Below are 26,195 nucleotides of genomic sequence, written 5' to 3'. Positions count from 1 at the left end.
TATATGTTTCAAAACTCTGTTATTAATATTTTTGTTCTGTTTAAAGCACCAGATGGGTGTTTTCTATGCAAAGACAAGTTTTTCTTTAGCACTGGAATTTTTTCATTTATTATTATTTTTCCCCTCCATTGTTCCTTTTGTATCCTCTAGGGCTTCTATTGGACACATGGTTCAGAACTATCCTTTAAGTCTCTAATTTTTTCTTTTGTACTTTTCTTTTTTGTTCTTTTATACCATGTTCTTGTAAAATTGCTTGGCTTGATCTTCTAACATTTAATTTAGTCATCTTTTAGCTCACTCAGCTATTATTTTTTTAATGTTAATGATAAAATAAAAAATTTTAAAGATCTCTAGTTTATTCTTCATGAATGAAATATCCAGTTAAATCTCTCCAAGGATAAATATTTGTTGTATTCTAACGTCTTCCTCTATTCAGTTAGCTCTCTTTCATTGGATATTAGTTCTTTTGTTAACTAAACTTGGTTCCCATCTTTTAGGGTATTAATTTTCCCCAGGTGTTTGTTCATTCTTTGTTGTCTGCTTATATTTATATGTTTAAGAATCCCTCTTCCTCTGACTGTACTCTTTAAAATTTTTATTTTTAAAGAGGCTTTTGATTACATAAATGTTACATCAAAAATATAGGGGGAAAATATATAGGGGATTCCCATATGTTGATGTCACCTGACAGCAGTGATTGTGGGGTTGGAGTAGAACATGCTTCTGGAAGCTGTGTGGCTTGGCTTCTCTTTCAGGTGTCAGAGCGTCCGGTCCCCCCGGGGAGCAGTGACCTCCTGGGGCATTGCTGTGCCTTCCTGCCCCAGCGCCCACACTCAGGGCTTTGGCTTGGGGAGCGACTGCCTCTTTGGCCCCCTACTTAGCATAGCTGGGAGAGACCTGCAGCCTGAAAAGCAGCTCCCAGGGAATGCCTAAAGCTTCCGCTTACTTGCTTTTGACTCTGGACTCAGCTCCCTTACACACATACCACATGAATAAACACAAGCACATGTGCACAAGCACACTACACATATAAACATACACCAAACACACACACAAAGACATGCATGCATGCACATACATACACTCCCTACTCTTTCTTCTATGGAAAGGTTTACTGCCCATGGTTTTTTTTTTTTAGATTTATTTTTATTTATTTCTCTCCCCTTCCTGCCCCGCCCCAGTTGTCTGTTCTTTGTGTCTATTTGCTGTGTGTTCTTCTTTGTCTGCTTCTGTTGTTGTCAGCGGCGTGGGAATCTGTTTCTTTTTGTTGCGTCATCTTGCTGGGTTAGCTCTCCGTGTGTGCGGCGCCATTCTTGGGCAGGCTGCACTTTCTTTCGCTCTGGGTGGCTCTCCTTACAGGGCACGCTCCTTGCGTGTGGGGCTCCCCTACGCGGAGGACACCCCTGTGTGGCAGGGCACTCCTTGCGCGCATCAGCACTGTGCATGGGACAGCTCCACACGGGTCAAGGAGGCCAGGGGTTTGAACCATGGACCTCCCATGTGGTAGATGGACGCCCTAAACACTGGGCCAAGTCCACTTCTCAGTCCCCGTGTTTTGGCCTCTAGTTTCCTCTGCTTTTAGTTCTTCATACGTGTGATCTCTCCTTGTCATCGTTCAAAAATTCCTTAAAACTTCTGGTCAGCCAGTGACATTTTTTGGTGTTTTGTCTCTTTCCTGCTATCCTTATCTGCTGTCTTTATCCAATTTCCTATCTATTACTGTCTACTTCAAATAGACCCCTGCTCTGGACAAGACAAGTGGTAGAACTCTCGTGCCCAGGTAAGGAAACTGAGGCACAGTGCAGTGCTGAGGGATTTTCCAGGGCCACACAGCCTGCAAAGGGTCAAGGCAGGGCTCCAGTGCCCATCTCTTCTCGAGTCTAGAGTTCTTTCTCTTAGATCACTCCATTTTCTTCGTAATGACAGACTTTAGAGACTGAGTTTCAAGGTACTTCATAAATAAAATGTAGCCTGGAATGAAAATTAATAAAAGAAAATCCAAGTATCAGAACACTAAAAACACTACACAAGTATTTGTAGCACATATGTAATACAAATTTTCCAGACATGATTCTATCAGGATCAGTGTAGGGGACCTGCAGGGTGGACCCTAGAGTTAGGGAGCAAGTCATCTAGTGGTAGACAGCTTGTGACCTAGGAGCCACTGGATTTGAGGTGTGGGCTGGCAAGCTCTAGATTTGGGTTTTTGACACACTTGTCATTTCTTGTGTAATGGCTGTCTTTGTTCCTAGATTATAAATTCCATGAAAGACAGGGACTCTTGTTCATCAGTCTGTCCCTAGCACTTGGCAGTCAGATCTGCTTATGGGGGCAAATACATTTAACATAAATATTTATTGAATAAATGAATGAATGAATAATATATGTATATGTATATATCATTCTATATATATAAAGAACAAATTACTTAATTAACCTTTCAGGGCAGGGTATAACACCTTCGGGGGCTGGGCAGGTTGACATCAATATGTCAAATGGCTCGTTTAGGGCAATCAGAGTTAGTGGGAGCTAATGGTGCATGCCCCACTAAAGGCATTCAAATTCCAATTTATAAAACTGCTGGCCCGAGGAGAGACAGGTAGGGGGATGGTAGGAGAGGGGAGGAGGGGAGGTGGCAGGATTTGGCCTTTTTGTTGCCTCTCAGTGACATCTGCTCCAGAGATTGCTTTTCTTCTTGAGGACTGTTTAAATGTATCAGTTGTGGCCTCATCATCCAAACAGCTAAGCTTCTTGTAGGCAGAATCAATAGGCTCTGAAACATAAAAAGAACGTGCTGTCATCTCAATTTTGTCAGGTGGCAGGGGAGCTTTTCCCACTTTAGAGGTGAAAGCTTGAGGCTCAGTGACTTGCATGGAGACGCAGGGCAGCTGGAATTGGGCCCAGAGCCCAGGCCCGAGCTCAGACCCCTTTCCAAGTACAGTTTGAGGGTTACAGCCTCACCCACTACCACGTCACGCGTGCTTTAGTACTCAGTGGCCCAGGGCAGCCTTGTGCCTCAAGCTCTGATGGGCAGGTTTCATCCAAACATGGACAGTTACTGAGCACCTGATTTTCCTTCTGCTCTAGGAACTACTGGCTTCTACCACGTTGCCACCAGATAGGGAATGATGTGGTCAAGAGCCTGGGCTTTAGAGTCAGATAGTCATTCCTCCAAGCCCTGGCTCTGCCCTGACTAGCTGTGCGACCTTGAGCTCCAAACCGAAGTGTTCTGGGCCTGTTAAATGAGGAGCCCTGTCCCCACTGCCCAGGGGCCTTGGGAGGCTAACACAAGATAGCGGACATAGAGACCTTTGCTCAGTGCCTGGCACAGAGCAAACACTTCATCACCAGTGGCACCTGCCACTGTGGTTGTTAGTTTTGTTATTGCTGTGTATAGTTATTACCTTTATTGAAAAAATTTCATGTTTTACAGTCACCACGGTTTCCACTCTTTTCCTAACCCAGCAGAAAGGAAGATCCAGCCCATAGGCACTAACCTTCATTGACCATCAGACCCCTTCTGTGGTTTAACCAGTGGTTCTCCCAGCAACTCCCCTTCCAGTCCTTCCGTGGATGGCCCCTCCTGGCTCTCTAAAGAGCGGGCCAATGTGTGCGCAGCCCCTGCCCCCTGCCCTCCACCGGCAGCGTCTGCAGCCTGGCTTCCAGGGCAGAGAGCTTTCCATTGAAAGGCCTTGAACTTAACATTTTAAGCACTCCACATTGAAATGAAATATAACAAAGTTTTAAAGCCAAGCTATAAAGTAAGTGCTCACAGAAAAATTTCTGGATGACAGCTTCAAAGCAACTGGTAGAGCCCTGAGCATGGTGTCCCTTTGAAATCTGGGCAGGCTGTCTTTCCAAGCAGTCACTCCCAAGGTCCTCTCCTTTCCAGATGGAAAGGTGCTGGAGTCTTCCTTGAGGGAGTGCTGGACTTAGTTGCTCTCCCCTTTGGCCCTGGAACAGATGGTTTTAGATCAGGTGGGGCGTTATAAGGGCCAGGTACCTTACATTTGCTCATGTAGACAAATGTGTTATTTCCTTAGGCAAGAAGGTACCAGTCATACAGAAATGAGGCTTCGTTTTCATATGTATATTTTGTAAATGAATTATGACACTTAAATTTACCTGAATTTAACAGAAGAAAAAGAAGTCAAATTGAAATAGGAGGAATTATTGAGATTCAAATTTTTTTATCATAAGAGCTATTATTTCTTAAAATATCCACCCATTTAATAAATTCTGAAACAATCTTAAGAGGTTGAAGTGGCTGGGTTTTTTTAAAAACAAGGTTCCCATTTCATTGGATTCAAATTGACTCTCTGCTAAGGAAAGTGAGGGCAGGAGTCTCCCCTCTGCCTGCTTGTGCTGACTTTTGCTAGCTAAGTTATGGTTCCTGGGCTAGGGTTTGTAGCTGCCATTCTGGTTCTTAACCTTAATGTGCATGATTGTCCAGTAGTTATTCAGTACTTAAGTGGTTTCCATGTTTGCCATTAGGCTTTTTGCTGGCACTTCTCCACATCCATATTCTCTATTTTGATTTCTCCCTTTGTTTTCTGGATTCCAGCGTCAGAGCGTTTACTGGAGAAGGGCTCAAGGATTCTGTACTCGCTGGGCCTCCCCTGTTTGCGCTCAGTGCCTGTGCTTCCAAATCTGGACCTCTTGGCCAGATGCACCCCTCTTGATAAAAACAGATGCCTCTCCATTGTCTTCCGGCTTCGAGTACTGCTGCGGTTGCTTTCCAAGTCACTCATTTGGGGACAAGATGTGTTCCAGGGGTATAAATCAGTGATTTTTCCAGACAACTGGCTGTCCAGGGGCAGCCACACCACTCCTCCCCACCGCTCCCATGGGGAATTTATTTCTTTGCAGGAGTGAGGGACAAGGTTTAAACATGAAACAGAAATATATAGATTTTTTCTAATTACAAAAGTAGACACATGCCTCAAATAAAAAACGCTTAAAAGCAGAAAATGAAAGCCCTCTATAATGCTACCCCAAGAAGAGCACTGCTAATAGTTTGTTTTTTTTTCCAGACTTTTTGTGCGTATATACACATCCAGACTTGTATATATGCCTAAATACAAATAATTTTTTTAAATGAATTCTTACAGTATGTACATTTTCAACATGCTTCTTTTTACGTAAACATATTTCTTATTACTATTATTAGAGCGGTTGTAGTTATTCAGATAAATCAGGCAGGAAATACAGAGTTCCCATGTACCCCACACTATTATAACACCTTGCATTATGTGGTACATTTGTTACAATTGATGAGGAATATTATCATCATACTATTAACTATAGTTGAAGTTCCCTGTCTGTGTCTATGTTTTTAAAAATTTTTGTTCTAGTAACACATATATTTGAAACATGGTTAAACATGCGTCTTGATACTTCGTGAGTAAGTTCACAGGGTATGCCTCCCTCTTTGTAGGGCTGCCTGGGGCTCCATCAATACCTGCTGTTGTAGCTATTTAACCAATCTTTTATTGATGAACCTTTGCCTCATTCTCTGTATTTAAGACTAAAGGATAAATTCCTGGAAGGGCTGGGTCAAAGGGTAAGCACATGGTTAATTTCTAGCCATCTCTTTCTGTCATCTCTTTCTCCAAAATATATCTCAAGGCTGTCTCTCTGTCCCCACCTCTGCTACCACCTCCATTTCTCACCTGCTCCCATAGCTGCCACCATTCACCCTGTTTCTGCATTTGCGCTGCCTCAGAATCCACTTGATGCCCAAGAGCCATAGTGATCCTTTAAAAACAGAAATCAGATGATGTGGTATGCTTAGCACCTTTCAGTAGCATCTCTTTATGCATACCAGAACTCCAGAGGGAGCGGATATGGCTCCACTGGTGGAGCACCCGCTTCCCACATGAGAGGTCCCAGGTTCAGTTCACGGGGCCTCCTAAAAACAAAAAGAAGCAAACAACAAGTAAAACAAATGAAAAACCCACGCAGGGGAGTCAATGTGGCTTTGTGGTTGAGCTCTGGCTTCCCACATACAGGATCCAGGGTTCAATACCCGGGCCCCACTGGACCTGCCCTGCCTGGCCGCTGCCTGCTCCCTGCCCTGCTCTCCTTTGTGCAGCACCTTCCAGCCATTTCTACCTCTCGCCATTGCTTCTGCTGTTCCCTCCGCCATACACACTTTTGCCCCCGACACTCGCCCAGCCTGCTCTGACCATCTTTGATCCAATGCTCCTTCAGCCCAGTCACTGTCCCATCATCCTGGGCCTTTCGTCCACAGTCCTGGCCAAATCTGAAACACCGCTGTTGGTTTTTCTTTATGCATTGATTGCCTGTCTCCCTGCCATCCTCACACTCCAGTAAGGGCAAAGGACTTGCCAACCTGCTCCCCACTCTTTTCCTCAGCCCCTAGCATAGCATACTTAGCCTACATGCATTCTTGACTAAATTAGCCCATGGTTTTGCCAGATCATCTTCCCCTTTAGTTGAACCACAACACTTTACAAGAGAGCTTCTTTCACTAGAGCAGCGGGGAGCAGTGGCTGAGAGCAGAAGTGCCACTCCATAGCTATGAGGAGTTAGGCCAGTTTAAAGCCTCTAGGTCCCAGTCCCCCAGTTTGGGGGAACCCCCCAAAATTCAATCCCTTAACATGTGAAGTTGCATCTCTATGTAGGTAAGGAAAAGACAGAGAACTGATCATGAGTTTGGGGGTCCTAATGTTTTGTTCAAATTCCCCCTGGCACTGGCTGTCACTGGTGCCAGCTTGGAGGCTCCACTCCATCTCAGACACCGGTGAGGATGGTTCCAGGCCCTGGGACTGGCTGGGGTTTCCTGGACAGTGTCAGCAGTCTCCCAGCCAGGAATATCTCCCAGCTAGCTGGCCCCCATTTTATTACTTCAGTCCTTGGTGACTGGGTGAGAAGAATACTGAAGAAGCAGCAAGAGGGATCTGCCCACTGTTTTCTCTTCCAGTCTTGCCCCCTCCCCCAGCAGGACATAAGAAGTTAAGCTGACCCCATTTGAGATAGGAGCCAAGGGTGGGAGCCAACAGCCTCTCCTATTTTAAACAAATTCCATTTTTTGTAGGGTTTTACTCTACCCTATCTTACAGAGTTATTGTGGGGCTCAAATGAGAGAAGGAATTGAAAATGTTTTGTAAAGTACAGAGTATTATTCTACTGTGAAGGATTACTAGCTTCACAATCAATGAAATTGCTGTTAAATAGCAGACCATGCAGGAGCTCAGGCTTCCCTGTGGAGCAACAGTAAATCTGATGACCCTCCAACAACCCAGCACAATCAGACTTTGAAGACATGAACCACAGCCTCAGTCCTGCTTCGGTGGAGGTTGCATGGACCATCTCCAGACCTCGTGGTTCTGCTTTTCAGTGCCCCTGATGAACATGCACTTCCTGCAATGCAGCATTTCTCAGCTTCACCACTGTTGACATTTGGAGCTGGATAATTCTTTGTTGTGGGTGACAGACTGTCCTGGGCACTCTCGGATAGTTAGCCCATCTCTAGCCTCTACCTCCAAAGACCAGGAGCACCCTCCACTCATTGTGACAACAAAAAGTGTCTCCAGTCATTGCCAAATGTCCCCTGGGGTCAAAATTAGCCGCAGTTGAGAATCAGTGCTTTAAGAAAACAATTCTGTTGGGCAGGGGGTTATTAACTCATTTTACAGATGTCAAGATGCTCTCTGGGTCATATTGCTAATAAATAGAAAAGCTGTGATCTAAGTCCTTGTGTGCTGCCTTCTGGGGTATGAGGATATCCGCCCCATCCCCGTTCCCAGTCACCAACAGAATTTACTTAGTCATTGAGCAAGTATTTATTGAGCACTTACTATGTGCCAGGAAGTGCTCTTTTAGTTGCTCAATAAATATCACTGATACTCAGTTTGGGATGGGGAGGGGAGAAGCCATACATGGTAGACAACTGTATTAGTTTCCTATTGCTGCTAAAACAAATTACCATAAACTGCATGACTTAAAACCACACAAACTTATTATCTTATGGCTCTGGAGGTCATAACTCTATCCTTCCATCCTCTTTCTGTTTCTGATCCACCTGCCTTCCTCTCATAAGGACGCTTTTGATTATATTGGGCCCACCTGGATAATCCAGGGTACTCTCCCGATCTCAAGGTCCTTATCTTAGTCACATCTGCAGAGTTCTGTTTGCCACGTGCAGTAATGTATTCACAGATTCTGGGGATTAGGATGTGGACATTTTTGGGGGGCCCGTTATTTGACGTATCATAGTCTGCCCTCAGCCCCCCAAAGATTCATGTTTGTCCCACATGCAAAATACATTTGGCCCATCTCAAGGGCCCCCAAAGTCTCAAAGTCCCAAATCTCATCTAAGTCTTATCAGCTCAAAGGCCTGAAATCTCATCATCAAACTCATCTAAATTAGGTATGAGTGAGACTCTGGATATGATCCAACCTGGGTCAAAATTTCTCTCCATCTGTGGACCTGTGAAACTAGAAGACAAGAAATCTCCCAAAATACAATGGTGGGTCAGGCATAGAATAACAGTGATGAACACTGCTATTAAAAAGGGGAGAAAAGGAAAGGGAAAAAAAAAAAGTCACTGAACCCAAGAATTTTGAAATCCAACCAGGCACATGGCATTAGATGCCAGGGCCAGGAATAATCCTCTGTGACTTGGCTGTACCCTTGGGGTGCCCAGCTTTACTCTTGGAGTCCTCCTTCCTTTTTCATGAAGGATAGCATGTGTTTGCAGCTGAGGGGTTTTTTTCTGCCCATTTCTTGCCTGTAGAATTTGGGGAGTCTGACAACCTTCCCTCGTTTTGTCCTTTCTCTGTCCCTTTCGGTGCCATCTGGCAGCGCTTCTGGTGGTATGACATTCTCAAAAACTATGTGGTCCTCTCATGTATGTCTCTAAGATTAACTCCATTAGATAAGAGCTCCTCCCAAGATCTTTTCTAGATAAGTCCATCTCTATTCCTGGCTTCTCCTGAGATGGCTAAGTGAATGGGATCGATGAGTCACATGTCCAACCTCTTTTTTTTTTTTTTTTATTTATTTTTTCTTTATCTCCCCCCCCCCCCCCCCAGTTGTCTGCTCTCTGTGTCCATTCGCTGTGTGTTCTGTGTCCGCTTGTATTCTTGTCAGCGGCACCCGGAATCTGTGTTTCTTTTTGTTGCATCATCTTGTTGTATCAGCTCTCCGTGTGTGCGGTGCCACTCTTGGGCAGGCTGCACTTTCTTTCGTGCTGGGCGGCTCTCCTTACGGGATGCACTCCTTGCATGTGGAGCTCCCCTACGCAGGGGACGCCCCTGCATGGCACGGCACTCCCTGCACGTGGCAGCACTGCGCGTGGGCTGGCTCCACACGAGTCAAGGAGGCCCGGGGTTTGAACCATGGATCTCCTGTGTGGTAGGTGGACGCCCTATCTCTTGGGCCAAGTCTGCTTCCCTATGTCTAACCTCTTCAAAGAACCCTCAGTGCGATTGAAATTCTGGTTCTGAGGCGTTAGTTTAAGGTTGTCCAGCATATCCTCTGGCTCCAGAGCACTCTTTCCTGCTAGCAAATCTCCTAATTTTATTAGCTTTTGCAATCTGGATAGGCTGAAAATTTCCCAAATCATCATCAAGTCTTGGTTCCTTTTTGTCATTATCCCCTCGCTCTCTCTCTTTCCTTTTCTGCTTTATTACAAACACCCAGAAGGAACTGGGCCTCATCTTCCACACTTTTGCTTGGAAATCTCAGTTAAATCTCCAAGTCCATCACTTACAAGTTGTTTTCCATATAACCACAGGACACAATTCAGCTAAGTGTCTACATTATATAGCAAGGATCCCTTTTCTCCAGTTTTCAGTCACATGCTCCTTAGTTCCTTCTGAGCCCCACCTGTAGTGCCTTCATCTCCTTATTTCTATCTTCAATCTAAAGGAGCTGAGGTGGACAAAAGAACGAGCACTTCTCTCCCACCCAGAATGTCCCAGGATTGGTTCCTGGTGCCGCCTAAAGAGAAGACAAGCAGACATAGAAGAATGCACAGTGAATGGACACAGCAGACTCCAGGGTCAGGGCGGGGAGGGTGAGAAACAAATACATCTATCATTAGTCTGTTTAGGATGATTTAGGGATTCTCAAAGATGATGAAGGTTTCCTCTGCGTGAACCTTACTTCTTCCTGAGCCTACCAGCAGAGTCTTATATTCACAGGGCCCAGGGCTGAGGACCTGGGCAACTTTGGGGAGCCCTATTCAGCCTTCCATACCATCATTAGGTTCATTGGTCTCCCAGTACACTGTCATTGGTTACTTCTCACTTTCTCAGATCTATGTTAGATACTGTGAGGGCTACAGAGTTAGGACAACTGGATTGACCAAACATCCTGGGCTGCCAGGGCAGTTGCAGTTTATGCTTTTTGTCCCTGTGTAAATGTAGTGCCCTTTTTCATTTCAGAAAATCCAGTTTGGGTGATACATTTTCTGGTCACACTAAATACAGATTTTAATGCATGGCCTGAAGGAATCTACAGTCTCATGAAGGCAAAAGGACATGAGAACTTAATAAAAATTATCCAGGAGTTACAGTTAAGTGCTAAGTGTTATGGCATTTAGATGCTGTTCAACACCCTTACAAGGCACAGGTCAGCCCCACAACTGTCTGTCAGAGATTTTACCATCTGGAATTTCAGGGTCACGTGGAAGCCTTTTGGATTTCATATTTAAAGTGTGGTCCCTGGACCAGTAGAGTTTGATATAATTGATGAATTCCAAAAAGAAATATTGGATTATGCTTGTAATCTGATCTGTACCTGGGCATGATTGAGTTATGATTAGGGCGTTGTGTCCCCACCCCTTGGTGGGTGGGGACTCATAGATAAAAGGCATGACAAAGGACAGAGTTGGGGATTTCTGATGTTAAGAGTTTAATGTGGAAGACCTGGGAAGTCCGCATACAGAGGTAAGAGAAGCCAGCACCAGGAAGGAAGGAACCTTGAACCCAGAGAAAATCAATCCCCAGGAACGTAGGAACCCAGGAAGCCTGAACCCTCGCCTGCAGCCATCTTGCTCCAGATAGACTCTGGTGAGGGAAGTAACTTACGCTTTATGGCCTGGTATCTGTGAGCTCCTACCCCAAATAAATACCCTTTATAAAAACCAATTTCTGGTATTTTGCATCAGCACCCCTTTGGCTGACTAATACAATCCCCTTGTTAGAAATGCAGGTTCTCGGGCCCCATCCTGGGCTTACTGAATCAGAAACCCTAGGAATGGGACCCCACCATCTGTATTTTAATGAACCCCAGAACTGTATCATTTATTAAATATGTACACACACACACATTCTTAGTAGCATCACAGGTCTCCAGACACCACAGGTAATTCTATGTACACTGCTATGTCCAAAGTGTTGCTCATTTGTCCCTGCCCTTTGCTTCCTCCTCTTCAAAGTGATGACAGCACATGGGGTTGACATGATTGATAAGTGCTAGTTTGGTGGGAATAGTTCTTTGGTTCTAGTGATCAATTTTCAAATGAGTTTTTAAAAATACCATATTTCATTTTTCAACTCTCTTCTTGGCTTTTGGCAGGAGCTGAGAAAAAGCCTGGAGCTTAGAGTAAATCTACAAAGGAATCAAAAGGATGGTTCCAGTGATGAGTATGACTCTATTGAAGAAGATGTCCTTTCTGAGCCTGAGCCTGGAGACCAGGCACTGGCGGGTCACCCCCCAGATGACCCCCCTCTTTTCAGTGGGGACTCAGTGCAGAAGGATGTTCCTGGGGAGCAGGAGACCGAAGGAGGAGGCCTTCCCCAGGGACCGGACACCCTCGTGGTCCTGGAATTTAACCCAGCTTCCAAAAGTGAGCACTGTTTCGTGTGGCATCTCTTTGCCTTTCATATCCCTAGATCTGTTAGGAGGACTTAAACTTCCAGTGGTACTTTGAATTCAGCTTTGGGTAGACTGGTGTCCAAGGCCAGGGAGATATACCAGTCAGTTCTCTGTTGATTGCAAGAGGCAGAACCCTGCTGCAAGCTGGCTTAAGCAAAATGGCTATTTATTGGCTCAGATAATTGAAAAGTCTAGAGCAGGAGCCCTGGCTTTAGGCCGTCTGGACCAAGGGTCCCAGACTCCATCGTTAGGACTCATTTCCTCCCATCTCCTCCCCTTCCCTCTCCTTTCTCCTCTTCCCTCCTTCCCTCCCTCTCTGCTTTGCTTCCCTTTCTGTTGCTGCCATTCTTGGGATGGTTATCCACATATAGAGGTGGAATTGCCTTATTCTGAGCCATTGGCTTTTCAACCCCATTAGAAAATGTCTTTTTTCTCAAAGTCCCAGTTCTGGCTCTTGACCCCAGATCCCATGTGCTACCTCCGGATCAATCGTTGGGGCTCTGATTAGCCCAGTCCAGTCAGTGAGACCAAGGAGTGTAGTTATCACCATCCAAACCACGTGGACTGATAGTGCAGCAGTGGTCATTTCCAAAGAAAAATCAAGATGTTTTTACCTGAAAAGGGGGAAATGATGCTGAGTAGGCAGAAAGAGCAGCTGTCCACTAGAGGAGGTTGTCAGAGAAGGCCCTGGAAGCAGAGTGAGCCAAGCGATCAGTGGAGGGCAGGGGGAAGACAGGCACCCGGGGATGGGAGGGGCTGCTGGCAGCAGTCCTCACTGGCGGGGTCCCCAGCTTTGGCTCAGGCTGGCTTAGTGTCGGCTCGCTCCTCCCTTCTCCATTCTCAGTGCATTCCTTTCAAAGCTGGGTGCAGCCAGCCAAGAGGAGACCATATTTTCTCACCAACTATCAGGACCAATCAGCTAAGAAACAGAAGTGAACACAAGGAAAGAGAAACGAGGAAATGGTTTTAAATCAGGCAGCCTGAAAATTCCACAGCCCTTGGTTGATGGATCCATGTCCACCCAACTTGTTCTCGCCGTGGTGTTCTCTCACCGCCTAACCTTGGCTCAGGTGGCTCCCTCTGCCCAGACCACCTCGTTTCGGCCTTTGCCCCTCCACTCCTAACCATGAAACCTAGTTAACTGCCTTCCCTCAGGTCTCAACTCAGAGGCTACTTCCTCCAAGAAGCCTTTGCATTGCCACCACTGCCCTGGGTAGCCATGGCCTCCCCTGTGCCCCCATGACGTCTTGTTACGTTGGTGTCACCCACCCCAAACTGCCTGTTGAGTTGTCTTTCTTTCTGCCCCAGACCGAGAGCTCTGCCGGTGCCCAGCCAGGTGTTACTCTGCATCACATGCCCAGCACGAGGCCCACAGCTGGCACATTGGAGCCTCTGAAATAGATGACGGAGCTGTGCCAGCCTGCTAGAGCACCTAGTGGTCAGGGGTGTGTTAGATGCTTCCGTGTGAGGCATACTGGGAAGGCATCATTTTCTCCAAGAGGTGGGGAGGAATGGGGTGGGGGTTCTGTGAGGAGGTGGACTGAGCCCCACCCTGGAAATGGGGGATGTGACAGTCATTTCCCAGTGTGAGGGACCAAACCACCCGGCCACAGAAGGAAGCAGTGTGGCACCTGGCACAGCTAGAGGGGGAGCCCGGGGTGTGAAGTGAAAACAGAACTTCTATTCCTTGACATTTTACATTTCTGAACAATTAGGCTGCTTGGTAGGCCCTGGTGCTGCGTGGTCTGCTGCCACCACTCTCTCCTTTGATCTGCAGCCTCTGTCCAGCTCCTGGCCCAGCAGGAGACAGGGCTCCCACCGAGAGGCGAATGCGGGAGGCTGAAACGCCTGCTGTAAGGTCTCCCCAGACCCCAGCATGGAACTGCAGCTCCAAACTATTCCTGAACATTTACCCAAGAACAGTCAGCAGCAACCAGAAAAGATGTGTTGGTTCTGGGCTGTTCGTTCATTCATTCGCCAGGCACATATCGTGCCCCAGGCACTGTGCTAGGACAGGGAGTCAGAGGGGAACAAGACAGCCCTCCTGTGGCATTCGCATCCAGCAGAGAAAACAGACGGTAAGCAGCGTAGATGTGCAATGAATAATCGCCACCATTTATTGCATTCTTACTAGCATGTGCCTAGCACTAATCTAAGGGCTTAACATATGGCCCCTCATTTAATCCTTGCCAGCACCCCAAGGGAAGTCCTGTCATTATCTTGGTTTTTCTAATGGGGAAACTGAGGCACAGAGCTGTCAAGGAACTTGCTCAAGGTCACAGAGCTAGGAAGGGCAGAGCTGGGATTGAAACCCTGGCAGTCTGAGTCTAGAGCCAGAGCTCTTAACCATTAGGCTAACCAAATAAATCAGATGAAATTAGAAAGCAGTAACTGGGCTTTGGGGAGCCAGGAGGTAACCCCCTCTTCTCCCTCCTAAATTGTGAAACAAACGAGAGATGGGCATGGAGCTCTGATAGAAGGAGAGCAAGTTGTCATCTGAGGAGAGCTGGTGGGTAGCCATCCAGCACTGCCCCCTGAAGTGGAGAGTTTCCCACCCCCAGAAGCTGGCAGAGCTGCTCGGTGGAAGGGGCTGGGTGCCCTGGTGCAGCCTCCTGCCAGGAGAGGGAGGGAGGCAGGGAGGGAGGCCTGAGCCCTGACTGCTTCGGACCCTACTCGCCCGCCCCATCGGGCCTCTGTGAATGAGGGCCACGGAGAAAGTACTTCCCAGGTACTTCCCACAGTACCCGGGAAGGGGAGGGCCGGGCTCGAGGATCAGGTCAGGAATTCAGGGAGGAGGGGCGGTCTGGAGAGCTGTGAAGATTATAGAGGACGCTGTGGGGGGCGATGGGTTAGCTGGAGCGCTCAGAGAAGCTCCTCCGAGGGGATCTGGAGCCGGCAGGAAGGCCTGCAGGAGCAGCCACCAGACCGCGACCGCAAGCTCAGAGGGCTTGAAGAGGGGAAGAGCTGAGGGACAGAAACGGGGTCTGCAGGCCAGACCTGAGGGAGCGAGCGAGATGAGGGCCCAATTCTGTGGGTCAGAAACCCGGTCCAGGTCTCACGGGGTAAAAGTAAGTTGGCAGAACTGCCCTCCTCCTGGGGCGTTAGGGAGGGACGCCTTTCCTTGCCCCCAGGACTGCTTCTCAACCCAGCTGTCCTGAGCACACTCTTCTCGCACCTGTGAGCCTTTGCTAGCACTGAAGTCCCCAGGACAGTTTTTCCCAGACTTCAGCCATTTGCAAACTCCCTTCATAATTTTTTTTTTAAACCATATCCATGAACCACCTGTAGTGTTTTTAGATGTTATTTTTCTTTAATCCACTCACTTTTCTGCCCACGGGCTCCCCTTCCTTCCTTCCTTCCTTTCTTTTTCTTTCTGTAAGATTGTCCCAAGCAATAATACATATGAACTTAAGGCTTTGATATGCTACTTCCATATTTTTTTCCAGTACCCATTAAGATTTAGAATTGTTTCAAAAACGCCTGCTCCGGTAGCATCTGGAATCCTCTCCTGTACCGCCAGTGGTCTGGACACTCCCCCCGCCACCCCAAGCCTCCTGGCCCTCACCTGCCACACACCTTCCCACCACCAAGCCTCAGCATTCCCTGGGTTTGGAAGGCCCCCTGCTCGGTGCCCCTGGTAACTCCCTCGCCTTCCTTAGGGAGAGCCTTCATTAGCTGCGGCTAGGGTACGCCTCTGCCTGCCCACACGCCCGCCAGCCATGTCCTCCTGGATGCTTTCCTCTGGGACCCTGAAACCAAAACCCTTTTGTCCAAGCCCTGCCTTGTCACCCCTTTAACTATCTGTTTCCTCAGCCTGGCTGCAAGCTCCCTGAGGATGGGGAATGGGTCTCACGGTCCTTGGGTGAACCGTTATTTTATGTACCCTGCTGCCAGTTAAACCTGGAAGGCTGTGAGCCTTGTCCCCATTCAGAAAAGTTACAGTCGGCAAACTGCTGCATCCTAGAGGGTTTCATTGATTTGCCAAAGTGTGGCGCTTGGCGGGAGATGCCTGTCAGCAAACTCATTTTGGTATCTGCACGATATACATCTCTAATCCCAAACTAGTGCGGGCCCTGGTACACGTCTCTAATCCCCAATGAGCAGGGGTTCAGTAACTATTTGTTGAGTGAGTGAAGGAATATAAATAAACAAATGCCTGAGTAGAATGTCCCAGCTCTGCTTGTGTCCAGTTGTCTTGACATATAAACAATTGTTTCCTACAGGTAATAAAAAGGAAAGGAATTTGTCTGCAAAACGGAAGAGCCACACTGAGGCCTTTCTTCCCAGCAGATCTGAGCCTGACCTGAGTCACCAGCCCTCGGCCACGTTCCCCGACCAGGAGAGGCCGTGCTCCAGTAAGAGTTCTGGGTGCCCTGGGCAGGGCTGGGGCCGGGCCTGGGTACCCTCCTGGGGGCACAGGGGAGGCGTCCTTGTGGAGGGCCGAGATGCCTTTAGCTGCTTTCTGGTTCTAGAACGAATATATGCTTATAGTTGAAAATTGCTTTTATTTTTGTTTTTGCTTGAAAAGTCATTTGCTTATATAGGCAATCATACACATAAACGGTCCAAAATTCCAGATACAAAAGAGTCCATGGTTTTCTTAGTTTGCCAGGCTGCTGTGACAAACATCACACAATGGGTTGGCGTAAATGAGGGGAGGTTACAGTCTCACGGTTTTGGAGATGAGAAGGCTTGTTTTCTCCTAGTGTTTGTTCTGGTGCTGCCTGGCCAGAAATCCTTGGACCTCCCTGGCTTTCACATCCTATGCTGATACCCTCTCCTTTCTAGCGCCTGTGGTTTTCAGATCCTCTTAAAAAGCCTCCAGTAATCCGGATTAAGAACCAGCCTTGCTGCAGTTGGCCCCACCTTAACTAAGAGTAACATGGTCAGGAGGTGCTATTACAGTGGATTCACACACCCATAGGAATGCGGATTAAGATTTTAAAAAAACGTGGCTAACTTGGGCTACATCATCCAGTCCACCACAATGGTGAAATAAGTCTCCCTCTTCTAAAGAAATGAGGAGTTACACTTATTGAACACCTATGACGAGCCACCCACCATTGGAGGCTTTTACTTCTGTCATCCTCTCATGTGATCCTTGTAACTAGCCTTTGAGGTAGGGTCTACGATTGTCCACCTTTCACAGACAAGGAACTGAGGCACGGAGCAGGTGATTCACACTGCTGGAAAGCAGTGGAGGTAGGACTCTAACCCTAGTGGAGTGACCCGCTGCCGTGTCCTCAGCCATGAAGCTGTAGGTCTCATCTGTTCGTCTGGGGTTGAAACCGGTGGCTGCGGTGACTCTGCAGGGGACCCTGGGTTCTGGGTCCTCTGTGACCATGAGACCTCAAATAGCTCAAGGCATCCTGGTGCCATTTCAAGAATCTGGGGGCTTGGGGTGCCCTGGGGATAATCCAGCAGCACCCCGGTTATTTTATTAACAGAAGCCCTGGGTCTGAGCCCAGGACCCCAACTCGCAGTCTCTGTGGCACCCCACCCACCTCCACTGGGGAGGTGGAGGGATGGCTTCTGGCAGGGTCAGGCTGAGGGACCTGGCTGGACCATCCCCCTCCAAGCCTTAGGTCTGAGGCTTGAGGCTCTTCTCCCAATAGCTCAGGGCAGAGGGAGAGAGGAGGAGGGAGTAGAGCCTGGGCCAGAATTAGCAACAGTTCCCACTTTCTCTGTGCAATGGAAATATTGTCTTGGATAGATTCCCTCCAAAACAGATCCTGGGATAAGCATTAGAGAGCAAGTAATTTATCTGGAAGGTGATCCCAGGAAATATCCCTAGGGAAGGGGGAGTGAGACAGAGAAGCGATAACCAAACAGGGTTGGTTATCAAGCAGGCTCCCCATTATCAGACAAGAGGAGTGCCAGCTCGCTGGGAATTTCTGGGAGGCAGAACGCAGCACGAGTGGGCTCTGCACCCCAGGGACGGGGGAACCGAGCTTTCACAGCCCAGCCCGTGGGTCCTGGTTTGCAGCTCCTCCTGGGGGTTCTGACTCTCCAGCACTCTGGGTGCCAGTGGAGCCTGAGGCAGAGCTGCAGGTGCTGGCAGCGGAGGTCTGGCTGAGGGGATGTATTCGTTTGCCAAAGGCTGCCAATGCAAAAATGCCAGAAGTGGTGAGGCTTTCGTAAAGACGAAACTTACTTGAGGTGAAGACTGTGAAAATGTCCAAATCAAGGTGTCATCAGAGATGCTTTCTCGCCAAAGGTTGGCTGCCAGCAGATCTGGGGTCCTGCCCCGTGGCAAGTCTGCCAGTCTCCCGCGCCTTTCTCCTGGAGCTCCGCTGTGAGCCATCAGGCATCTCTCCCTGGGCCTCTGCTCCTTGAGCCCCTTGGCACTTCTGTCTTTCTGTGGCTGCAGGCGGACCTGGAGTCCTTCCGCACGGATGGGTCAAAATGGCAGATCTCCGTCTTCTGTGTGTCTTCTCTTTCTCCATGTTTCTGCTTTCAGTTCTCAGTTTATTTAAGGCCCATTCAGGAGGGTAGAGACCCAATCTGAGACACCCCTTACTAACGTGGTCCAATCAAAGGCCCTAAAACAATCTAATCAGAAGCGATTTAATCCAGGTCTTAATTAAATTGAATCAAAGGACTCCATCTACACTGCATTTACAGGTACAGGAATAGGTTAGCTTAACATAGTTTTCTGGGGTCCCCAAAAGACAAACCAGGATAAGGGACATGGACTAGGCAGTACATAAGCTGTATCTGATTTAACCCCTGTAATAACACAAGACAGGAGCTGTAAGGTAGCTAGTGAGAAAAATAGTGGCTTTAAAGTGAACGAGTGTACAAGCGGCCCGTGGGACTGAAAAGCCCAAAGGTGGTGTGATCTTCATACACAGCTGGCGCCAGGCAATTCAAATATGTCAGCAGCCTGCCTCTCTCTACTTCTAGGCTCAGCTTTCTGCTTTGGACCTTGCATTTCCAGGCAGGCTCTTTTCCCAGGGCTGGGAGATGCCACAGCAGCTCCAGACTTCCAGCCCACCAGATTGGCACAGAAACCAACTGCCCGGGGCAGATCCCCGCCTGTCCACCGCCAGCTGTGTGACCTTGGGCAGGTTACTTACCCTCTCTGGACCTCCTTCTCCCCACCCACCCAGCAAGAGGCACCCACCTCCTATAAGGGGTCCGCAGGACTAAAGGGACAGATAGGTCCCAAGGGCTTAGAAGAGCACCTGGCTCCGAGCCAGCGCTCATTCTTGGTTGACACTGTTCCCAAGACCACCAGTGGAAGCCATGGAGCTGCACCTCATCGCCTGGCTTGGGCCAGGGGTGGCTCCCAAAGGAGGGCCGTCACCAGAGGAGGGAGAGTGGATGGCAGGCAGCAAACCCCAAGAACTCCCTTATGGGTTCTATGTCCCATGCCCCCACTTCACAGATGAGGAAACCGAGGCTCAGAACACGGAAGTAGCTAGCCATTGTAATAGCACCACTGGAAGGACTGCAAAGCTAGGATTCGCCACCAGGCTTGCCCATTCCAAGCCTGGGCTCTGCGGTGCTCTGCCGGGCTGCCCCTCCTGGAGCCAGCTCTGGAGGCCCCTGCCTGGACCCAGCTAGCTGGCTCCGTGGCCCCTGAGACCATGTTGGCCGCAGGCTTCCAGTCCAGTACCTGGAGCCCTGGGTTGGGTCATGGAGGTGGCCATCAGGGCCCAGCAGCGGGCATCCTGGGGGTGTGCCCCAGTCCACGGGCAGGGCTACAGGGGAGGTGGGGCCCCAGGGCCCAGGCCTGGGGGTGCAGGTCAAGGCGTGCTCCAGTCCAGCAGGCAGGTGGCTTCCGGGCAAGGCAACGGGTCATTGTCTTCTCTGACCAGAAACATTTGAGTACCTGCTATGTGCTAGGCCCTGGTGATCCAGGAAACAAGGCAGACATCGCCCCTGCTCTCATGGTGTTTTTATTTTAGCAGACAGGGATAGATAAGAAACCGGTGGACAAATACGATGATTAGATGGTGACGACTGCCCCCAAAATAGCAAAGCGGGGTGGAGCAGACTGGCTAAAGAAGGCCTCTCTGGAGAGGGGAGGCTTGAGCTGAGACCTGACTCGTACCCAGGACCTAGCCTTTGCAGAGGATCAGCACATGCCAAAGCCTTGAGGTAGGAAAGAACTGCTGGGTTGGCTCAAGAGTCAGAAAGAAGGTTAGAGGCTGACACACAAGAAGTGAGGGGAGGTGGGCAAGGCCCAGAGCACATAGCAAGACCAGGATGGGGGACTTAGAGCAGGGGAGCCGCTGAAGCTTTGCAGCAGGGGCTGCCATGACTTGATTTACATTTTAACAGGCTCCATCAGGCTGCTGCATGGAGCGCGGCATCAATGGGGACCCCACAGTTGTCCTTGGTCAGGGTTGGTTCTGCTGAATTTGGAACCTATCAGCTTGGTCAGATGAAGTTTTCCTGAGAAGCTGGGAGGGAGAGGAAAGAAGGGCCCCCGGGACAGGGTGAGGCAAGAGGGGAATGTGCATGGCCATCGTGCATGGCGCTGCATCTTCTCCACCTTCTGGCTTGGCTCTGCTGGCTGTCACTCAGGTTGACAAGCGTCCCGTCTGCACTCCTGGTGTTGTCTTAGCTAGGTGAAAAATAGGCAAATGGCCTCTCAGAAAATTCCTCCTAATCAAGTTGTTGAAAAAAAAAAAGCCTGCCCCAGGTCAGTGTACCAGCACATGTGGAACCTTCCAGAGCCTGTGGTCAAGTGGGAGCAGCCAGGTGGTAGTCATGCACCCTTCCCAGCCATCCTACTGCCCTTGCCAGGACTTCCCCCTTTCATGAATGCGCTGCCCTCACTTGTTTGTCCACATCCAAGTTATGTGATTAAGAGCTCACCCTTCCAAGGCAGAGGTCTAGTTTCCAAGGGCTGTGTTTAGCACCACACAAGTAATAACTCCATTTATTTATCCAAACAACCCAGGCATGAGTACTGCTGCTGTCATCATCATTGTAGAGAAGGAAAAGAGGCACAGAGAGGTTAAGAAACCAGCCCAGAGTCATGCAGGCAGTGCACAGTGGGGCCAGTATCTGAAAACCTGGGCTCCACAGTCTCTGCTCTTACCCGCTCCACTCTATGGCCCTTGGCACCAACTCAGCTATTATTTGCTTAATATGCACCCACATCAGCTGAATCCTCAGCAATAGCATCCCTGAAAGTTCCAAGTGGAGTCACATGTTCTATTTTTCTAATGTACAATTAAATAAATATTATAACTATTACTATTTTTAAAAGCTAATCCAGTACCAGCTAAAATCATCTTGCAGAGCTTCACGTACAGCACTTGGAGACATAGAACTTCATTCGTTTATAATCTGCCTTTTTCCAAAAGTTATCTGACATTGCCTAACAAATTACATATAGTATGTAGGGTGAGGCTTTAAACTATGTGAGGAAATGAGGACAAAGAGAAAAGAAGAGTAGGAAAAATAAGGGAAAATCAAGGTGTGAACAAATGAATGCCTTAAGTGGCCACAGTTGTGGCTTTGAGCTTCCGGGCTGTCCAGGCAAAGAAGCACACAGTTATAAGAATGCATGCTACTCTGTCCATCTGATAGAACTCAGATCGCCAGCTGTTCCTGGTACCTGGTTCTTAGAGGAGTTTGTTCCATGGGCTCTCTTAAAGAGATAGTAGAATTCTCATTTTGAACAGAGTTGGAGCTCAGTCTTTATCTGATAAATAGATTTGGCTCCTGCATAAGCCAAATTTGGAGAAAGGCTTTGTGGCTAAGAGAAGAGTTGAAAACCACGACATCATCACCACCCTCAAATTGAATTGGAGTTACTGTGGATCCACATCTCACATTTGGATTAGGCTCTAAAGGTAGCAAAAAGTGCAGGCAGCCAATGCTACTCTCAGAAACTCCTCAAATTGCTGATTAAATGCAGTATATATGGCTTTATATAGACAACCCCATATGGATATATCATCCCTCAGTAAGCCCAAGAGAATCGTTCTCTCCTCCAGCATGGGAACAATCACCGCTTCTTGGCCAGATCCCAGATGAAGTAGTTGGCTTTGTTTCAGATCTGGGTTGTAGGGAAAATGCATGGTTTAAAAAAAAAGGTGCTGGGGGTACTGGGGTATTCACACCACAAGAAGCATAAAAGAACCTGAACCTTCCAAAGAGGACAGTGGAATCGTAAACCATCTCACCTTGCTCCAAGTCTGGAGGGTAGATGTGCCTGCATCTATTTTTTGAGGTTACTTGTTTTTGTGTATGTGCATACAAAATTAGACTTTTTATATCTTCCTAGAAAATTGAACCTTTGATCATTATGTATCATCCCTCTTTCTCTCTATTTATGCTTTTTGCCTTAAAGTCTGATACAGAGCTATACCAGCTTTCTTTTGGTTAGTATTTCTTTGGTATACCTTTTTTCATCCTTTTACTTTCTTACTTTCTTTTTTTTTTTTTTTTTTTTCTTTCTTATTTTAAGGTTTGTCTCTTGTACACAGCATGTAGTAGGTTTTTATTTTTATCCTCTAACAATCTATGTGTTTTAATGGGAGCATTTAGTCCATTTATGTTTAATGTAATTGCTGGTATATTTGAGTTTAAATCTTCCCTCTTATTGTTTGCTTTTTATTCATTCTGCCTGGTTTATGTTCCTCTTACTCTCCTTTCTTGCCCTCTTTTGGGCTGATTGCTTTACATTATTTCTTTTCTTCCCTCTCTATTAACTTGTTAGTTATACATTCTTTTAATTATTCTTTAGTCATTATCAGAGATTACAACATGCATTCTTGACTTATTAGAGCTTATTCTTAATTAGCAAGTTTACCACTTTTCCTTCAGTGGAAGGACCGTACAACTCTGAGTGCATTTACTGCTCTCCCAACTTAAATGCTGTTACTGCCATGCATTTTAACTCTTTCTAGATTTAAACCCCACTAGACATTATTATTTTATGAAGTCAGTAGTAATTTGGATTTGCCTACACTGTTAACCTTTCTGTGCTCTTCACTCCTGGCCTATTTCCAGCCCACCCCTACTCTCAGACCAGAATCCGTGAGTCTCAGCTTCCCAGCCTTGCAGCAGCCCCTGTCAGAATCAGTAGCCCCTTGAGGGGAAAAGCCTCCGCATGTGCTGTGTCTGCATAGCTGGGTTTCCTTGTCTTCCCTGCTCTTGGCCATGTCATTCTTCATATAGATTTCTTTTCAAACAGATTTTTCTAATATTTGGTCCAGGTTTTCTGGTTGTGCTCTGGGGAAGGGTTGGTCCGAACTAGCTAGCCTGCCATGACCAGAAGCTTAACCTATTGCCTGTGCTCTTTAAAGAGTTATTTCTCCCCTACCCCTTTTTCTTTTGCCAAGCTCATAAAATTGAATTTGTGTCAATTAAATGTGCATGTGATGCAGCTCCTCAATAGCTGAATTCCCCTCATCTGCTGTCATTTTCCCTGGTTCTAATGAAAGGGCCTTGTGCCCTGTATTATTCCAGGCTTTATGCATAAGCCTTCCAAGAAATAGCATAACCTCCTTCCAGAGACCTGCTGTCTACTTCAGGATATAGAACATTAGTCTTCAATGCAGAAAGTTTACTGTCCAAGTTGTCAGAGGGCTGAAGGGAAGTGATGCATCTGAACCACTTTTCCCAGACAAGCTGCCAACCATAGAAATAAAGTAACACCCCCCAGTGAGGGTGAATTAGAGGACCCTGACTGTCCTCTAGTTAGCATTTCTGCCAGGAAAAACCAGCAGAAAGACCATTCTGCCAAAGCCCACGGTCTCATAGCATCTTAGTCAGTGTGCATTAAAAGCAAGTGACAGAAAACCATTGAGTAATTCAACCAAGGAAAATATGTGGCTCCCAACACTGAAAAGTCCAGGACTGGAGCTGGCCTCAGCCGTGGCTGAGTCCAGGTACCCAGATCTCAGCAGGACGCTGTTTCCTCCTCCCTGAGCGCTACTGCCCACTAACCCAGTGGTTCTCAAACTTGAGCGTGCATCAGAATTACTTACAAGGCCAATTAAAACTCAAACAGTCGGGCCCTGCCTCCAGGGTGTCTAATTCCACAGCTCTGGGGTAGAACCTAAGCAGTTTCAGTTCTAGCAAGTTCCCAGGTGACACTGACGTTACTGGTCTGGGACCACACTTTGAGAACTGGAAGTCTAGACATTCTTATGCAGGTGCCCCCAACCCCCAGGCCCCTCCCCAGTAAACTGCAGTCTGGCTCCCACACTCTGGACAATCACCCCACATCAGGGCTGGGCTCTGGGTCCCAGGCTGCAGCGGAAGAAATTGGACGGCAAGTAGAGGGAGCAGCTGGCATGAGTGCTTGGCCACTGCCTCCAACACCTCAAATCCCTGCAGAGGGCTGGGGGGAGACCTGAGGTCTCACGGGCCTACCCCAGGAGGGGCTGTGGTTCCAGGCTTACTTCTACCTACTTAGCAACCGCAGGGCAAGAGAGGGCTCCTTTTCTAATAGGTCCAGCAAGTGTGCCAGAACCAGCTCTTTCCCAAACCAATCTCTGTGCCAGGGAGATGCAGTTCTCTCGTTGACCCGTGCTGGGCTAGGGATGGAGTCAGAGTCATCCAAACCGTGTGGACAGAGACGAGTGGTGGGGAAGGAGTGGTTCCCTGAAGAAAACCTGGTGCTGTGACCAAAAAAAAAAGAGGAGTAATGGTAAAAATTGACCACATGAGACATTTTTGCTAGAAATTGTTCAAGGCAAAGTAGAGAACAAAAGATTGTGACATCCAAGAGAAAAGAGTAGAATTTAGTTGAGGGTTCCTGATGTCCTTCATTGAAGATGTATGCATTCCTGACTGAGGAAGTGACAACAGCTGGAAGGATAAGTGTTAAGTGTTTCAGCACCTGCCCCTGGAGAGGCCCAAGAATAAGATTTACAGTTGAGAAGCACATGGCACCCAGTGGCTGTGATATGTCATGTGTAATAGCTAGTTAGCGATTTCTTCCTGACAAGTGACCCCCAAATTGAGTGGCTTCAAACCACCCTTTTTATTGTTTTCAAGTCTGTGGACCACCTGGATGGTTCTGCAGTGAGCTCAGGGCTGGCTGGGGTAGAGGGTCTAGGGTGGCCTCACTCCCACATCTGGCAAGCCAGTGTGCTGGGGACCTCAGCTGGGATGGCTCGTCTCTACACCCCATGGTCTCACAATCCAATAGGCCAGCCTCACAAGGGGCCTTGGGGCAGTGAGACCGAACAAGTCCCAGTGAGTAAGTGCCATGTGAGACTCTGCTGGGTCACAGCTACTACTGTCCCCAGAGCCAAGAAAGTTCCCAGGCGAATCCCAGATCCCAGGGATGGAGGAAGAGACCCCACCCCTTGAAGGGAGGAGCTGCCACATCACATGGCAACGTGGCCCACGTAAGGGAAGAGAAGTTTGAGGCCATGCTTTGCCATCTCATGCACCACGGGAAGCAGGTCGCCTGATGCTGCTGAGCAACCTTGAAATGCGTGGGGACTTTGAGGTACTCAGGTGCAGGTCACATGTCCCAGGGCACCAAGCCAAGCGGATTTTAGAGGAGGTTATCCATGTCGAGACAAAGTGGGGCTGAGCCAGCTGCTGCCCTGGACCTTTGCCACACTGAATAGTCTACAGTTTCCAGAGAAACCAGGCAACTACACTGGAGTGTAGCTTTAAAAAGAGAAAATCACGTGACAGCAGACTTCGGGTGAGGAAGTGGGGGTGTGCTGGAGCAGACAGGTGCGCATATGCCCCATCCTAAAAGGGAGCTGCTTCCCAGCCCCAGCCAGTGGATGCCACATGGGAATGCCGGTCCAGAGTGCCAGGTCGTGTGACTCTTCAGGGGACACCAGGAATCCCAATTTGTGGCGGATTTTCTCTTTTTAAAGCTTGGCATCTGTATTAGTCAGCCAAAGGGGTACTGATTCAAAGAACTAGACATCTGTTGCTTTTTATAAAGGGTATATATTTGGGGTAGAAGCTTACAGGTACAAGACCCTCACTCTTCAGGGAGCATAAGAGGTACTTCCTCACCCGAAGTCTGTTGTCACGTGTTGAAGCAAGTTGGCAGGCGATGTCTGTGAGGGTTCAGCCTTCCTCTTTCCTCTTAAGGTTCTGTGGTCCCAGCTTCTTCCAGTCTCAGCTATAGGCTGGCATAAGGCTCATCTCTTTTCTGCTGGACTTGTTTCTTTCTGGGCTCAGTTGCTCTGTTCTCTTCACAAGGTCAGTTGTAGACTATCAGGCTCCTCTCTCTTCCCAGGGCTGCAGGATCCTCTGTGTGCCTTCTCTGTGTATCCACTTCCGGGTGAGAGTCAGCCCACCAAGGGGGCTCGGTCTCAACGCTGAGTCATACTCTAATGACATGTGTGAATCAAAGCCCTAATCTTAACATAATTTAATCAGATGTCTCAGCTGA

General features: G+C 48.0%; 1 protein-coding gene across 16 annotated transcripts in view; it reads left to right on the top strand.

Annotated features, from left to right (window-relative positions):
• Positions 1 to 26,195, top strand: part of KATNIP (katanin interacting protein) — a 171,324-nt gene that overhangs the window by 77,130 nt on the left and 67,999 nt on the right. For all 16 annotated transcript variants that reach the window (XR_011647194.1, XR_011647193.1, XM_058286156.1 and 13 more), the window contains 2 exons: positions 11,552 to 11,822; positions 16,075 to 16,206. Coding sequence is in view for 14 of the 16 variants with exons in the window: in XM_058286156.1 (XP_058142139.1) it covers positions 11,552 to 11,822; positions 16,075 to 16,206 (403 nt within the window). In the remaining 2 variants the exon portion in view is untranslated. The remainder of the gene's footprint in view (positions 1 to 11,551; positions 11,823 to 16,074; positions 16,207 to 26,195) is intronic.

The sequence above is a fragment of the Dasypus novemcinctus genome, chromosome 23 (assembly GCF_030445035.2).
Source record: "Dasypus novemcinctus isolate mDasNov1 chromosome 23, mDasNov1.1.hap2, whole genome shotgun sequence".
Classification (NCBI taxonomy): Eukaryota; Metazoa; Chordata; class Mammalia; order Cingulata; family Dasypodidae; genus Dasypus; species Dasypus novemcinctus.
Note: the sequence above shows the minus strand (reverse complement) of the source record. Positions and strands in the feature narration are given on the sequence as shown.